General features: G+C 40.4%; 1 protein-coding gene across 7 annotated transcripts in view; it reads right to left on the reverse strand.

Annotated features, from left to right (window-relative positions):
* Nucleotides 1-17463, reverse strand: part of FAT3 (FAT atypical cadherin 3) — a 555353-nt gene that overhangs the window by 275852 nt on the left and 262038 nt on the right. For all 7 annotated transcript variants that reach the window (XM_075592531.1, XM_075592536.1, XM_075592534.1 and 4 more), the window contains exon 3: nucleotides 8636-8950. In XM_075592531.1, the coding sequence (XP_075448646.1) occupies nucleotides 8636-8950 (315 nt within the window). The remainder of the gene's footprint in view (nucleotides 1-8635; nucleotides 8951-17463) is intronic.

Below are 17463 nucleotides of genomic sequence, written 5' to 3' on the forward strand. Positions count from 1 at the left end.
ATAAGTATATTGTTTAAATCGGCAATCCAAGCACTTTTTTTTTAACATCTATTTAGTTTTAATTTAACATCAATTATTTTACATAGGATTGAAGCAGGGGGTCTCCGGAGCTGAACCACATTAATTTCAGCTCCGGAGACCCCCTACTTCCGGAGATACTTACTTCTGTAGATGTTGCCGCTCTGTTCGGCTAGCAGGGTTAATTTAATGGCGGCGTTTCAAAGCGCCCGTGCCCTTCGGGCCAATAGGAGGCCGTGACATCATCAGGTTTGGCTTCCTATTGGCCCACGTGACGTGGGAGATTTAAACTTTGCCAAGATACCGGCGCCCGCTCAAGAGCTGAAATTAATGGGGTTTCGTTCCGGAGACCCCCTGCTTCAAAGCTATGTAAAAAAATAAAAGCGCTTGGATGGCTCCTTTATACAAACTCTTTATTTTTTGTTGGTGTTCATGAGAAATGCATATGTATTGAACTTTATACTTAACTTTGCTTCTTGTTTGGCAACTAGACACCTTCGGGTATTCTACATACTACAGGCAAGTGGTGCTGCAGGCACTGGGGTGTAAAAGTAAAGGACCAATACACCCTAACTAACCTGCATTGCTTTTTATTAACAGGATTGGCACTGGGGTGTGAACTCCAGAGCTGAACTGCACTATTCTCCCAAGACACCTGGTGAAGTTACTTCCTGGTTTCTAAAGGAGATTTAAATAGCTATTCAATAGGAAGACAGAAACGATGATGTTACAGATTCCTATTGGCTGGAGATTTGCTGGCCATTTTGTTTCCCCATGAGGGAGATTTAAACTCAGAAACGTCAACGGTATCTATGTATGTATAATTTTATTTCTGTAGCACCAATGACGTACGCAGCGCTTTACATCATTACAATAGGAGGTAAATAATATTCATTCTAAACAATGAGAATACGTGCAACAGGTACTGTAAATGACAACATAAGGATACAGGAAGCTTTACCCCAAAGAGCTTACAATCTACGTGGTTATGTTGGGAGGTTTACAGACAGTAGAAGTGAAAAGTGCATTTTTAGAAGTGCAGACAGGGATGGTCAAGTGCATCTGTAGTCTGCAGCAGAGGCGTATAACATTTAATGAGCTGCTTCTTTTAAGAGGAGGATTTTAAACTGGGCTTTGAATATGGAAAGTGAAGGTGCTTAACGAATATTGAGTGGAAGAGCATTCCATGGGTAGGGAGAGATTGGTGGAAAATGTTTAATACGGGAGAGGGCTCTAGAGGTAAAAGGTGCAAAGATGAGACAACCTTGGGTAGAGTGTAAGGAAAACGTACCTTGGAAATTGGGGGGGGGGGGGTCACAGGGACTGAAAATAGTGGTGTTTGATTCAGGGAGACCCCCCGGTTTCTATCCTGTAAATAAATGGAAGCTACAAAAAAAATGAAATAGGAGGAACTACTCCTTTAAATATAGTATAAAATGGCATGGATTAAAGTATAAGGTTTGTTCCAGTAACAGCCGCTATAATAGGTATGCTGTAATAACCTCTTCTGCTCCAAATAACCATCTCTTATGCAGCCAAATATTAACAATACCTGCTGCTATCATAGGTATAACGGTCTGGTTACAATTAACAAATGTGTATTTTCCGACTCATGTTAATTAACCGGGCTGACAGAGTTTAGTTGTAATCAGCTGGCTACTTAGACCTACTGTATATATATTTAGAGAAGCATAGGGAAAGCAGCAATACTTACTTTTAAAGTGTTGCTGCTCCTGAAGTGGCAATATTTTTAAGTGACAAACAATATGGAGTTATACACAGAGTTCAACAGAAGTTCAACAGAAGTAGAACTACATGATGGCACCAGCACAAGACTTGCCTTGTATACAGAAAAATTCCCTCATGCTGCAATTTACATTGTAAGCAACGGCAGTAAACCTTTTGCCTGTTGTACGTTTCCATCAATTTGTACCCTGTGAAGCTCTCATCTTGCTACGATCTGCCCTATAACTCTTCTTCACTGTTCCATGAGCTCCTCACTACAGAACATGCATTAAAGTCACACCTCTACCCCTCAACACAAGATTCACTCCTCATGTCCCAATCTCACCTTCTTCTCTCTCCTTCCTTCTGCTATTTCAGCTGAAGATATTCCTCCTAACCCAGGCCCTTTGATATTTCTACTTGTTCTCATCCTTGCTAACCTCCTACTGTACCTCTACTAACAGTGTCAAATGATGCTGCGGGTCATATGATGTCACATCATGTGACCCAACGGCATCATTTGATGCTTGATACAAGGTACGGAGGGGCGCGAGCAGTGGGGGGCAGCAGGCAGGGGGGAGCAGGGCACAAAGTTTGCACACTCCTGCATTATAGGAAAAGGCAGGAGAGACAGAGAGATAGCTGGGTTAGTGGGGACTGTAACTGCTGCGCCCCCCCAAAAAAAAATCTTGCGCTCGCCAGTTTGCGCACCCCTGCTCTCATGTTTAAGTACGACTGGTACCTTCCTGCATGTTTGTTTCCTCAGCTCCTATGCTCTCCTAGAGTCTCTCCAATTAGGCCTTGGAACTGCTCACTCTACTGAAATAGCACTCACACAGGAACAAATGACCTTCACATTGCTGAATCCCTCGGACATTACTCTACTGTTATTCTACGTAATCTAGGTATAATAGGAAAGATACCCGGGCGCTATCTCTATCCGTAGTGGTCTATAAATGGTTATGAAGAAGAAAAAAAGGGGGTATAATACAGCCTCAGTAATTCGTGATTGTCTGGTGATGTCCTCGTATGACTCGAAACCCCAACAGGATCTTTCCAGGACCCTTTTGTTTTTACTGTGTTTTTCTCCATTAAAGTACAATTCTTACAGACCATCATTATCCCATAGTCTCTATATTTACCCCCCGCACCAGCACACAGAAGGTCTCCACCACAGGATTCAGAAGCCCAAAAGAAACATTTACAAATGTGTACTCACAGTGGCCCGTGTGAGTATTTGACTTTATATATTTTTCTGAATCCCTCCCTTCACTATCAGGTGACCCTTAAGTTACATCTCCTGTTCCCATCTGCAATCCCTGACCAAAGGGACAACAAGACACTGCTACAGGAAAACACTCAAATTAGGCCGTATGAGTGAGATATCCTTAGTATATTTAACGTGGGATAACAGATTATCTCACAGTCTCCCCCTGCATTGCAGCTAGCTTTTATGTGTGCATATCTAACTGCATTTTTCATTTCTACGAAAAAAACGATTGTGAACGAGCCACGCATCCAACGGAGAACATTCGAACGAGCTATGCATCCAACGGAGAACATCTGAAAGACAGCGAGGAGCGAAGACAAGAAGAAGGATCTGCATCCCAAAGGAAGACCAAGCAGTTAAAGAAACCTTGATGTGATAGAACTCACACAAGGCCGTGTGAGTTATCCTTTCACTTATACATTTATTTTATATACGTTCATCACCCTAGAAATTTACTTCATAGACTGAAGGCCAAATAGAGGTGTTCTACACCACATATGACTTTCAGCGGAAGAAAATACACTTTTAAACCACCTTCCCTCACACTGTGCTCCCCATCTCTCCCTGTATTCTATGTAATCTGTCTGTAGCTTTTGATAGTGTTGATCACCCACTTCTCCTTCACACTCTCCACACTTGGTGTTCGGGACAAAGCTTCCTCTGTTGACCTACACTACCGACACAGTTTATTGCACTGCGGCCAGTTCCGCAAGCCGGGAGATTTCCCGGCTTGCTAGTGGCCGCCCCTCGGCGTGCCGCGCGTCACTGACGCGCGGTCACGCGTCATCGGGAGCCTGCGCCCCCTGCACGCGCGTCCAGGGCTCCCCGAGGGAGCCCTGGTGTCCCGCGATGTGGGGGACGGCGGCAGGGGGTTCCGGGGGACCCGGCGGACCCGGCAGCGGGAGAGAGAGCGCCCCGATCGGAGGGCGCTCTTCCGCTGCTTCGGCGCGCGCCCGGCACCCTCCGGCGCGCGCCAGTTTACTGCTGCGGCCGAGAACGGGCAAATGCGAGAATAAACTCGGCCGCAGCAGTATCTGTTGGTGTAGGAAATGGTGTTCAATCCGTGCTCATGCTTCCTAAGTGTGATCCTGTGATGGAACTCCTAATGCCTCTTGCTGCTGCTTGTGCGTTGAGATGCACCCCCACTCCACAAACGTCCACCGACGGAACCTCCGGCAGCGGACCAGACAACCAAGGAAAAGCGCACAAGACCACACCGAGGTCAAAAGGAGGTATAATACGAAAAGTAAGCAAATGCAATAAATTACTTACAATGAAATAAAATGCAGTCCGTTTGTAGCAGGGCTTCACGATGCTGCGGCAGGCTGCTGTGAAGAGGGGGAAGGAGTCTCTCTTTCAGAGTGATATGTCCCGCGCACTGGGACTAAGCACTCAATAGCTCCGTTACTCCTGTACTTCCGGGTAGCAGCGAAACGCGTAGCGGAGATATCTGGAGCTGTTTGGGCTTTACTTGCTCACTGACGATAGGTCTAGTCTGGACATTATTGTCTGTACACTTTATGGACTGATCGTTTGACCTATTGGTGTGGGAGAGCTTTAGGCGGAGACTGCACAGAGAGAGGGGGCCAGCTCCATACGGGTCATGCGTTGAAGCGACTACCCGGAAGTACAGGAGTAACGGAGCTATTGAGTGCTTAGTCCCAGAGCACGGGACATATCACTCTGAAAGAGAGACTCCTTCCCCCTCTTCGCATCAGCCTGCCGCAGCATCGTGAAGCCCTGCTACAAACGGACTGCATTTTATTTCATTGTAAGTAATTTATTGCATTTGCTTACTTTTTGTATTATACCTCCTTTTGACCTCAATGCGCTCTTGTGCTCTTTTCGTTGGTTATCTGTTGGTGTACCTCAAGGCTCAGTTTGCAGACCTCTCCTCTTTTCTCTCTATATGCTTTCACTTGGTGAGCTTAATAATTAATTTTGGTTCAAGTATTACACATACAGTATGCAGATAACACTTCACGGTATGCTTCCATACCGAACATCACATCTGCAGTACAGAGTAAGGTCTCCAACTGTCTCACTGCAATTTCATCCGGGATGGCAGCTACATGCCTTAAACTCAATATGTCAAAGACTGAGCAGCTCATAATCCCCCCTAAATCCCTTTGTGCCCTTTTCTATCATATTCCGTAAAACTACAATTCACCCAGTTCTCAAAGCCATTTTCATTCTCCCCTCACCTTAATGCTACTGCTAAATTCTGCAGCTTCTCTCTCCATAATATTGCTCTCATCCAACCTTTTCACGGTTGCTCTACTTTTAAAATATTAATGCATGCCCTTACTCTTGCCCAACTGGACCACTGCAACCTGCTTACCTCCTTACTGGCCTCCCTGCTTCGCAGATTTCTATCCTTCAATCCATTCAAAATGCTGCAGCAAGGATAACATTGATCTCCTTTTGTTTCGTCTCTGCTAATCTCCTCCTGAAAACTCTCTGGGCCAGATCCACGGAAGGGCACCAAGCTTTACCACGCTTTTACACCCATATATATGAATGGAAACTCAGGTATGCTCAAGCTTAGGATCTGGGCCTCTGTTGGCTTGTTATACAAATTTGCATTCACTACAAAATTCTTCTCTCTTTCAAGGCTCTTCATTCCTCTGTTCTCTCTGTATATATGTTTTAGAGTTCTCCCCATGGCTACAGCCCTTCTCACCTGCTGTGGCTTACCTCTGGAACTCGCTCCCTCTCAATGTCCTTGAGCACCTTCTCTCTCGAACTTCAAAACCCCTCTAAAAACTTACCTATTCAATGAAGCATTTACTCACGAAACAACATTATGCTCTTATAACCAATGCACTCAACTGCACTCCTATGGTTTCTAGTTATCTCCCCACACAATTAGATTGCAAGTTGTTTGGAGCAGGGACTTCTCTCTCCCAATGTTGCATTTATGTTTTGATGCACTGATCCTATCTCTATTACTATCTTCTCTGTATTGTAATTGTATAGTCCAATTATAATAAAAAATTGTAGAGCGCTGCGTAACTGGTTGGCATTATAAAAATATACATACATATGGGCTATAAACTAACGCTGTAAATTACTGCTGTGCTCTACTGTGAAATTAACAGCCATTTGAATCAAATAAAAAAGCTGGATTTACAGCCTCCTTCAATCACTTTTTATAACACCATTAAACATTTCATTTACCCTCCACTAGTATTCAGGAGCTTTTTTGTTTCTACGTAGACATCTCTGGAGTCCAGCGTGGTTATGGCATTTACACCCCTCACAGGGAAAAAAAAATGAGCTCATTAAATAGGTCTACCATTTAATTTGTATGCTTATATAATAAACACCAAAATGTCAAGCCTAGATTATTCTCCAGTGCCTAAATGTGTATGTAGCATGATTAATGGATCATCAATGGCTTTGCAATTAGTAACAAGTATGAGACATAAACTCAGCTGATGTAGGATGCCCTCAACTTCACCCGTTGATATCATCTGGACCCCCGTTCTCTATGCTCATCATTGAACGCACAATAACATACATTATTAATTCCTCTGCACTTCATTACCAAATTCTGTTTAAACTGCACTTGCACAGTTTAGGTTTGCCAAGTTCCCGAATCAACATCATTAAAAACACATTTTATTACTTGTAACCCTTGCTACGCAGGAAAGACCTACCAAACATTACGGAAATGTAAATTATTATTATTTTAAAAAAAATATCTGTATATCACACCGCTGGTGCCACTTTAATGCTGTGGGGGGAAGGGGAAGATAGGATTCGGTGGTGGCGGGTGGGGGAATGTGGGGGAGGGGGGTACGTGGGGAGGTGGTAGGTTGGGGGGGGGTACGTGGGGAGGTGGTAGGTTGGGGGCATTTCAATCGCCTACAGCTGAGAATTGAAATGTCAAGTGAATTTTTTTAAATCCATTTTTAGTGTTTCACCAGCTTTATTTTGTAATGAAAAGACCAATTTCAGCTGCTGGCTTTGTAGGCCTCTTCTCAACAGTAATATTTGAAACGAAATACAATGAAAGTGGCGAATCTATATCGTTTTCCATTATAACACACTAGACATTACAGTACTTTTATTGACTACTCAGGATAAAATAGCCACTCATTTTGCAGCAATGCTTGGGTACACACACAGATAGCAGGTGTTCTGTTTCCATCTGATGGAAAATTGAAGGATTTAATATGGCTACAGGAGGATACCTATTCCTGTGGACCCAGCAGGCTCCTGTGGACGTGATGTAAAGTAAGTGTACCTAACTGGCCACTGCTGTGAGTAGTCCGGTATGTCCTGCTATTTCAAAGCCTCTAACGCCATACAAAATGAACAAGGGACTCCCTACAGCATTGGAATCGCTTACAGGTGAGAGTAAAATGACAGTGTACATGAATTGCAGCCTTAAACTTGTGACTTACCTACCCCATTGCTGCTAAAGGAGCCTGCAAAGCTTCATTGCATTGCGGGCTCCGATGGCAGCAAAGTGCTCAAACGCAAATACCCACTGTAAAGCAGGAGGCTTTCCTACTAGATAAACACATGATGATGATTTAAACCTCTCTACATTTTCATTACGATCACTCCTTATTATACATTCTTTTTCTTTTTCTTTGTATGTCTCCTGAAAGAAAAATGGTGACTCATAAAAGGAACAGGAAAAAGCATTTCTGTATAACTCCGCACTGCAAAAAAATGACAGGCGCCTGGGAGTGAGGGAGGGACACGTAAGTTATTGTACTGGGTGACTCGAACTAGTGGACACGTTTACTGTGTTACTATTTAACGTTTGGGAAAGTAGGTGTGGGTCCCTGGTGTTTTTCAACAGGCTTCTCGGAATTGGTACAGTATCTTATTTGCCAGGCTGGTTTAACTCAGTGTTTGCCAACATGGGGGAGCCAAGGACAGTTACAGGGGGGGGGGGCTCAGAGAGACAAGTGGGACATTGGGAGATTCAGAAAGTGTCAGACGAAAGGGGAGGACATCAAGTGACAAAAAGAGAATGAGTGGGTTACAGAGTGACAGATAGATATAATCTCCATATTAGTGCCGCAATAACCCAATTATTCTATTTTCTATTATGTGTAATTCGCATTATTTTTAAATGGCACTTTTTGCAGGTCCCAACTAGAGATAGGCAAAATTTGGGGGCGGATTTGGATCCGACTCGGATCGACTGGTTCCTTTGGTGCCAAATCGGTCTCAAAAAGGGCGATTTGTCTTTTCTGTATTTTTTTTCTTTTATCACCAACAATTCAAGTGGAGGATTCAGCATGTTAAAATCCACTGACGGATTGTATCCAATGGCGGTATTTGATTAATCCGCACAGATTGAGACTGGAACAATTTGCCGACGGATTTTACACCGCGGAACGGATTTTGAATGGAAAGCTGGGGAAATTCGTCCAACTCTAGTCCCAACACGAAGAGTTTGTCAATTTCGCTGTACCCCAAATATAGAACGTGGGCCCAAAAGCAAAACAAATTTTTTTTTTAAGTTAGATGAGACTACAGATTGCATACAAAAAAAGGAAGAACTTCACATATAATTACCAAAATAACCCATTTTGAATAAGATCTTCCACATCACAAAGTAACATGGCAATATGATAATAGAGATAGTGTATGTACCTGATTTGGCGTTGATAGCAAAAAAGTTCTGTGGGTTTCCACTTGTGATCCTGTAGATGAGCTTGTCACTGGAATTTGAATCAGGGTCTACGGCTTGAATTTGAAGGACAGACACATCCTTCGGGGAATTCTCCAGGACAGTTGGATAATAAATGGGGTCTGAAGTCAGAGGAGCATTGTCATTAACATCTTCCACTTCAATGTAAACTTCGATGGTGCAGAACAGTGGGACTACCCCTCGGTCAGTAGCATACACTGTTAGCCAATAGGAATTGGTTGATTCTTTGTCCAGCATATCTGCAGTGTAAATTACTCCTAGAAGATAAAAGAATATAAACAATTTGTAGCAGCTACAAATAAAATCACAGTGTTATTGCTTCTAGTGAATAAATCAGGGCTGCTTACATACTTTGGTGCACATTCTAAAAAGTTGTTTTGCATATTTATGAAATTAATACGAAGGCTTCTCTTTGCCTTAGATACTGCAGCTTCTGGCAGCTAAATAATTCACTCCCACTAACCTTAGCGTAATTCATCAGATTTGTTATACAATAGACCGTAGAAAATAAATATAGGAAACTATAAACTTGCTTTGTTTTCCATCTCCGTTGAGATGCAAACTTTGCTCTCAAGGACAATATGCTGGTTTTACATTTCATGCCGCTCTCACTAGTGCGGAAGGAGCATGTATAATAAGACATCTCAAACTGCTGCAGGACTGATGTACTGGAATATACAAATACAATCAACAGAGCTGAAAGTTCTTACAAGCATAGGAGCTGCAGATATACTGTAGATTCAAAAATGTTTATAATGGGAATTCATGCTTTACAGATGCCCATATAATCCAATGCTACAATTCCCAATGTATAATAGAATGAAAAGAAACAGGAGAAGCAGACAAAAATGTAGACAAATAATGTGTTCCTGTAATTGTAGGAACCCTTTTCAATGTCTGTGGGACAGGAAACAGATGCTATTGGCCAGTAGGGTAACCCAAGCCTTGTACATTAATGTTTCGGCTGTCACATGGTACCTGACCAATAACACTGAGATGTAAATGACAGCTCCTCGAGTTTAATCACTTCCACAGTTTGCAGAAACAGTGGAGATTTTTTGTTTTTACAGCATCGCCAAAATCTATTGAAACATGGCTAAATTCCACTATCTGGACTGAGGGCTTGTGCACTTCCACCTTTACAAACCAAAGATACAGCGTAGCTAGACATACAGTATGTGCTTGTTTTTTATTATCCTTTATCTTATCATTGCAAATGCCCCCAGCACAACAAAAACATTTACAGGCAATGATTATCTTTGTATAAGCAGCATTATTATTTCATATACAGTACAGTTGCCTTCACATCTCTACCACCATTCGTGCAAGTCCAATCGAGATTGCCAAAAACTGGCCTAAATTGTCATGGCATCAGATAGCAATCAGCCATCTAGCAGCTAACGAAAGAAGACGATAAAAAGGCAACCCCTTCTCCTCTACATTTCACAGCAAGCCAAGAGTGCTACAAATACAGCAAAAGGAATGAAGATCGAGGACTTTTTCTATGATTATTATAGTTTATTTATAACACACCAACATATTCTGTCGTGCAGCACAATAGAATTGGAGGACGAAATCCATAAAATATCACACCCAAGCATACATGGTTGCAGTAGGGTCCTGCCCCAAGGAGCTTGCGCTCTGTAAGGTAGGGTAAGTGGAAATATAAGTACAGGGGGATAAAAAGGTTGGTGGATTATGGATGGCTGCTTGTTAATTGAAGGAGCTGGCGTTGGGAAAGAAGCAAGTGAGATTGTTTATGGTGTTTGTTTTGTAAGTATTGAACACAAGATATTAAAGTGATGTGTTGGAAGTGTGAAACGAGGTAATTAGTATCTGTTACCCCAACAGTCCATCAAATACATCGTTTACCAGTTCTGTGAGTTATACTCTAGCGAAACCTTGTATTTTCCCCCGTGAAATTTTCTAAATGCTCACATTTTGAGAACTGTACAATGAGGGTGAAATGTCATCCAATCTTCTCTTACAGTGGAGTGGAATAAAATACAGAATCCTCAAAATGTACCCGACTGTGAAAATGATTCAATTTCTTCGATAGTCCACTTTGAAAATTGCTTGACAATTGATGGGCAAAGAAACTCAAAGAGCAACTTGTCTCAAACTCTAACATCTTGTTCTCTGCTCATTGATTACATAGAAGAACTGCCCAAACAAAAGACTTAAGTTGAAATTATTAGATCAATGGTTGTTCGAGGTGGTGTAAACATTTGCACAACCTGACAGATGTCTAAAATATCCATTATCTTTGTCAGTGCATTGGCAAAATATTTGAGCCTTTTCCGTACAGAAGGCCCTTGTCAATTTTATAATTAAGAGACGTGTACAAATGTGCTTCCTAAATAACCCTTGGTATTGGTCAATACTTTAGGCATCTTAACTGTTCATTTAAGTGGACGAATCCAGCATACATACAGTATTTACATTTCATAGCATTTCTGGGTGCTAAAAACATTTATTGTTTTCTAAAATGGTTTATTTCAATCTAATGAAATGGTTATTTGGCATTAGACAATCTGGGTGATCAGTTCAAACAGTTCTTTCTGTTACACGTTTATAATTGAGAACATTCGTACAGTATGCAGGTGACATCATTCTGAAGTTATTCATCAGAAAAACAGCATCATCATGTTAATTATTTAGCTGCAAATATGTTACCATCAAATTGTCTATGTTTTGGAGATTTTGATGTCCACGGGCCATTTTATTGTTCAAATTGTGATTAAATTGCTGCACTGATGCAAAACCTTGCAAATAAATGGACTTCTTTTTGAAATACCACATTTTAAATATAGTTTCAACTGCAAGGTACGTGTATATTTTTCTCTTCACTGCCAAAAAACCGTCTACCATTCTGTTTCATTACATAAACAAAAGTAATCCTACATTACTAAATTCTTAATCTATGTAAGGACTAATAAATAACTGGGTTATATATTCATTTTCTGATAAGGTTACTACATTGTGCACAAGTACTGCACAAACGTATATCGATATCTAGTATATTCACCAGGCTAGTGATCACCTTCTATCCCATTTCAAGGTGCTGTGCTGCTGATACCCACTGTCAAATCTAAATGGGCCTAATCCACATCGTGAGAAGTGAACACACAGCGAACAGTGTTACAACCTGCGCTTAAGTGAAATAAAGTTACTGCTTACGGTGCATTTCACCACTTCCCATTATATTGAATGGTTACTCTGATCTAATTAGGGGGTTAGAGGACAGACTCGGTATGAGAGAAGGAAAGTAGGATTTCTTGGCAAGGGAAAGGGCAGTGTTATAGGAGGAGAGAATGATTTAAAGTGGAGGAGATTGGGTTTAGAGCGTGAGTTCCCCCAGTAACGTTCCGCAGTACATGAGCACTTTTAGAGCTAGTGGTTTCTGTGCCATGGTGGTGGGTTAAAGCAGCAATACTATTCCCCTATTGTTTTCTTATTTTTATATGTAGAGCACGTGGCAATGTGCAATTCTACATTCTTACCAAAGCTGGCGATCGTTTCTTGCTGCTGTTATAAATCTGTAGAAATCCTGATTGTGTGCCTAACTAAATGGCTGCCTTCTGACTCTATGCTGAAGTCTGTGAAATGCTGCAGTTGATATGCAACTTTATATTACTAAGTATAACACATTATTGTTAAAGTTTTCAGATTAATAGGCAGTCTGCTGTTTGGAACAGCAACATATCTGTTTGTGATACTTTGTTGCCAATAACAAAGCTCAATAAGGTGTGTCAGAGGCTGTTTCAAAAGACGAAGTGGCAGTGAAGAGATTAATATACACGTACCTTGCCATTAAAAACCCATATTTAAAATGTGATGTATTTCAAAATGAAAGTTTTGCATCAGGGCAGCAATTTAATCACAATCTGAACAATAAAATGGCCCGTGGACATCAAAATCTCCAAAACCTAGACAATTTGAAGGTAACATATTTGCAGCTAAATAATTAACATGAAGATGCTGTTTTTCTGATGAATAACCTCAGAATTATGTCACCTGCATACTGTACGAATGTTCTCAATTATACACTTGTGACAGAAAGAACTGTTTGAAATGATCACCCAGATTGTTTAATGCCAAACAATCACCTCATTAGATTTAAATAAACAATTTTTAAAAACAATAAATGTTTTTAGCACACAGAAATGCTATGAAATGTAAATATTATCAGTACATTAAAAAAATCATTAAAAATGGCAGTAGGAGTAAAAAAACTAAATGCAGCCAGTGTTATCTAATACTACAGAACTGATTTATTTTTTTAAACCGATATACTGTAGGATTTTTCACGTTTTGCTGCCAGTGTCCAGATGCACAGTGCATGTTCCTGTCAGTTTGTATTCTACATTAGAGAACAGTGAAGTCTAGCGCTACAAAAGATCATCATTTCAGCTATTGTCTTCAGATCAAGATGATGTCTGAGATGTCATAACTGCACATTGCTCGATGTTCATATCCAAGGGCTGCCTATGTAGCAGGCAAAGCTTTATAAGTGTATTTGCTACATAAGAAAGAGTCCATCATCCTTCAAGGGAGAATGTTATTTTATTTTTTTCAACCTGGGTCCTATAAAAATTCAATACTTAATAGATGCATATCTTGCTACAATTATAGCTGTTGGATTAATACCGGCATCAAACAATGCTGGTAAACATTTTGCAAACCACAAAATCATTTCAGGACCGTGGAAATATAAGAAGCTTAAAAAATGATTTAATTTTTTTTTTTTTTACTGATTTTGTCTTTGAAGGCACCATTCATACCATTAAACATACTGTACTGTAGTTCCTATTTGCAGCTGATAGGGCAGTCCTTTAAAGTTGGGCTAATCATTCCTCTCCCCCCCAACCCCCAAACATTTCCAACCACTTTCAGAGTGTTTTTTTTTTTTTAATAAAAACTAGTTTTTAATAAAATGTCAAAAAAAGAAAGGTGTTGATCACTTCCACAATATAAACATATTGGTTTATCCCATCGCAGTCCTTTACTTTGCTAAATAAAGCCATATGTCAGCTGGATATTATACACAGATTAAGGAAGACACGGCGCGAACTGCAAATTCAAATACAGTGAGTTTATTAAAGAATATTGTACTTTTAAATTTGGTGGTTTGCAAAAATGTGCCAGAATAAATTCACAATATTTATTTTTAAATTACTGACGCTCCTAATTATGTTTCACATAATCTGGCTATAATGTTGGGTTAAAAGGTTTGCCCAGTAGGGTAATTTTTTATTACCATTGTCTTTGTTTGTAGTTTTCTGGTGCAGCGGTATGTACATACCTTTAAATAAAAGACATTAATCATTCTATTTTCCAGAGAGAACATTGAATTGTGCACTTTTTGTGCATGAAAGGCAATATATATATATATATATATATATATATATATATATATATATATATATATATATTGCCTTTCATGCACAAAAAGTGCACAATTCAATTTTTGATTATATATATATATATATATATATATATATATATATATATATATAATCAAAAAAATAAAAAAATAAATAGATGATACCGTTCTGTGGCTAACGAAATGATTTTATTTGTGCGAGCTTTCGAGATACACTGATCTCTTCTTCCGGCGGTGTTACAATATATATATGCGGTATCTTGGTGGTGTATGTTAGGGGTGCGGGTGTATATATTAGTAACATCGCCGGAAGAAGAGATCAGTGTATCTCGAAAGCTCGCACAAATAAAAGCATTTCGTTAGCCGCAGAACGGTATCATCTATTTATTTTTTTATTTTTTTGATTATTGAAGCTCGGCTAACACGGTACTGATACCTCTACATGTATATATATATATATATATATATATATATATATATATATATATATATATATATATATATATATATATATATATATAGTGGTTGACAAATCACCAAAAAATCTAGTCGCCACACAAAAAAATCTACTCGCCACCTAGTGCCAAACGTGTGCTGCTTGGGCCAATATTTACTCGCCCGGGGGTTAAATCCACTCGCCCGGGGCGAGCAAATGTATAGGTTTGTCGAACACTGTATATATATATATATATATATATATATATATATATATATATATATATATATATATATATTTTTTTTTTTAAATTTGCCCTTGTAGAACTTTAAACCGAGTTTGTCCTCTGGCAAGCGAGCAATAGTCACATTTGCAGTGGAAGTTGCTTAAGTCACAGGCTCACATTCCAAGTTGCCTATGCCTACTTTCCAGTTTTCCATCAATGAAATCATGCTCAAATATCCTGTGTCCATAACCTCTCTCGAAATGTATGCAATCTTCTATACTACTGATGAGCATGTCATCATTTAATGTGTAGGATTAACACATATTATCTAGATGCTATTTAAAGGAACAATCCAAGACAGCAAATTTTCTTCCACTTTTTTTTTAATTTTTTTCCCCAAATAGCATTGAAGCAGGAGGTCTCCGGATCTGAAGCCCATTCATTTTGTCTCCGGGGACCCCCCGTTTCCGGAGATACCTACCTGCGAAGTAGGTGTCGTAGCAGATCTGGCTGAGCAAGCAGGGCTTTAAAGTTTAAAGCTACCGCGTCACATGGGCCAATAGGAAGCAGCACCGATGATGTCACAGCTTCCTATTGGCCTGCAGGACGTGAAAACTGTCAACAGCGGTCATATTGTGAACCCTGGCAGCCGAGGAGAGCTGGTACCGGAACCTAATTTAGAGGTAAATATCTCTGGAAGCAGAGGGTCCCCGGAGCTGAAATGAATGGGATTCAGCTCTGGAGACCCCCTGCTTCAATGCTATATATATAAAAAAAAACAAATGAGCAAAAAAATCTGACAGCTTGGATTGCCTACTTAACAAATGCAACCAGAAACCTTATAATATAACTCTTATGATCCTCAAAGACAAATTTCCTCTTATTCGCTGCACTGTTCAATCATAGGTCTCTAAGTTCAATGTTTCAAATGTTTATTTAGCAGAATTCATATCAAACACACTTTGGATTTCTGTTACATAAACGTTTGAAAGATTCAACTAAGAGATCTATGATTGAACAGTGCAGTGAATAAAAGGACATCTGTCTTTGATCTTCATTGTTTGATGGCGGCGGGGAGATACCGGCCATCCCTCTAGCCAGCACCATCAAGCTACGATTTGAGAAAAACTAAGATATATGGAAGGAGTGTGGTAAGAATGGACTTTGATTACCCTTATGATCCTACTGGAAAGTTCATATTGCCATTGTCTCCCAACAACTTCAAAGCTTTCTATTGGCTGCCAGTGGGAATTTGATCATGGCAGCCATATTGTTTCTCCCAATATCTTGGTAAACAGGCCAATAATACCACCATAGCATACTTAGATAAACCAAAAAAGGGAAGATAAATAAAACAACGCATGAACGGAGTAAATGATTGCTTTAACAAAAACAAAAAAGGCAACTTGTGCTTGTTACCAAAACAAGTAACTTGAACACTGCTTATCTGCATAATTTATGGTTGTGAAAATGTTGTCTATTATCTTGGTAGTCTCAGGTGTTTCCTCCCCTTTCCTAAAATAGCCAACATGTGGTATACCCACCACGTCCTTCATTAGACAGCAGCCATGTTAATTATCTGCCTCCGTTCAATTAAATAATAATTATGCTTTGAATATGTCTGAATCATTTACTTAATTGACTAACAAAATGAACAGTTGCAAAAGAGTACATCACAGTTTAAAAACCAAGTGAATAGCCCAATAACATATACAGTAAATGCTTCCCTGGAGGCAAGTTCGAGGCCCAGGTATACGGATGCAGTAGGCTTTACTATCCATTTCCATTATAAGGGGTATGTTGGGATATTCTGCACCAACACTGCCACCGAATCCTATGGAAACTCACTGATAGTCTGCATTATAACAGGATGTGTTGTGTTATCAATTGAAACAAGGCTGACTACATCGGTAACTAATGCCCCGTTCACACAGCGCACTTCGCGACGTGCGCACACTCACGTGCGCTTTCGTCACAGACTCCTGGTGGCCAATGGTAGTGTTCAGTATTGAACCTACCATTGTCTGCAAAGTACAGCGACAACTCTGCTACAGTCGCGGGAGTCTTTTGAAACTGATCTCCGGCTCCAGCAGCGTGACGTCAATTTCAGCAGCCAATCAATGCATTGGCAGCTCCCTGCTCCAGCCACACACACACACACACACGTCATGTTATACTATGTTTCTGTGATTTTACAATGCCCGTGACCCAGCCCCCCCCCCCGCTCTCCGGTCCCCACTCTCCGGTCCCCGCTCACACTCTCCGGTCCCTGCATGTCGCCCTGTGTCGCATCATTCCGTCTGCTGGGGATGATCACACATCGGCCAGCAGACGGAGGCGCGCATGCGTGGACCCGCGCACACAGCATTGCAAAGTGCACTGTGTGAACGGGGCCTTAGGAAATGATGCAGCTGCAATTTCAAATTTGCTGTGATTAGTGCTAAAACTAAAAGCACAATTTAAAATGACTCACAAAATGTTGTGTTTACATCAACATTTCTACAAACCAGTAAACTATTGGTGTATTTCAAAATATTGCTTGTGATTAAAGTAATAAAGACAAAGAAAAAGCACATTGTTTTTTTTAGAAAAAATAACTGGGTAGTGATGCTGTGTTAATCATGTTAGTGACGTTCTGCACGCCATTCATATGAACGTGCCAGTATATTGCATATGGGCTCCCATGGGGAAAATGGGGCTTGAAAATAGGACTGAAAAAAAC

The sequence above is a fragment of the Ascaphus truei genome, chromosome 3 (assembly GCF_040206685.1).
Source record: "Ascaphus truei isolate aAscTru1 chromosome 3, aAscTru1.hap1, whole genome shotgun sequence".
Taxonomy (NCBI): Eukaryota; Metazoa; Chordata; class Amphibia; order Anura; family Ascaphidae; genus Ascaphus; species Ascaphus truei.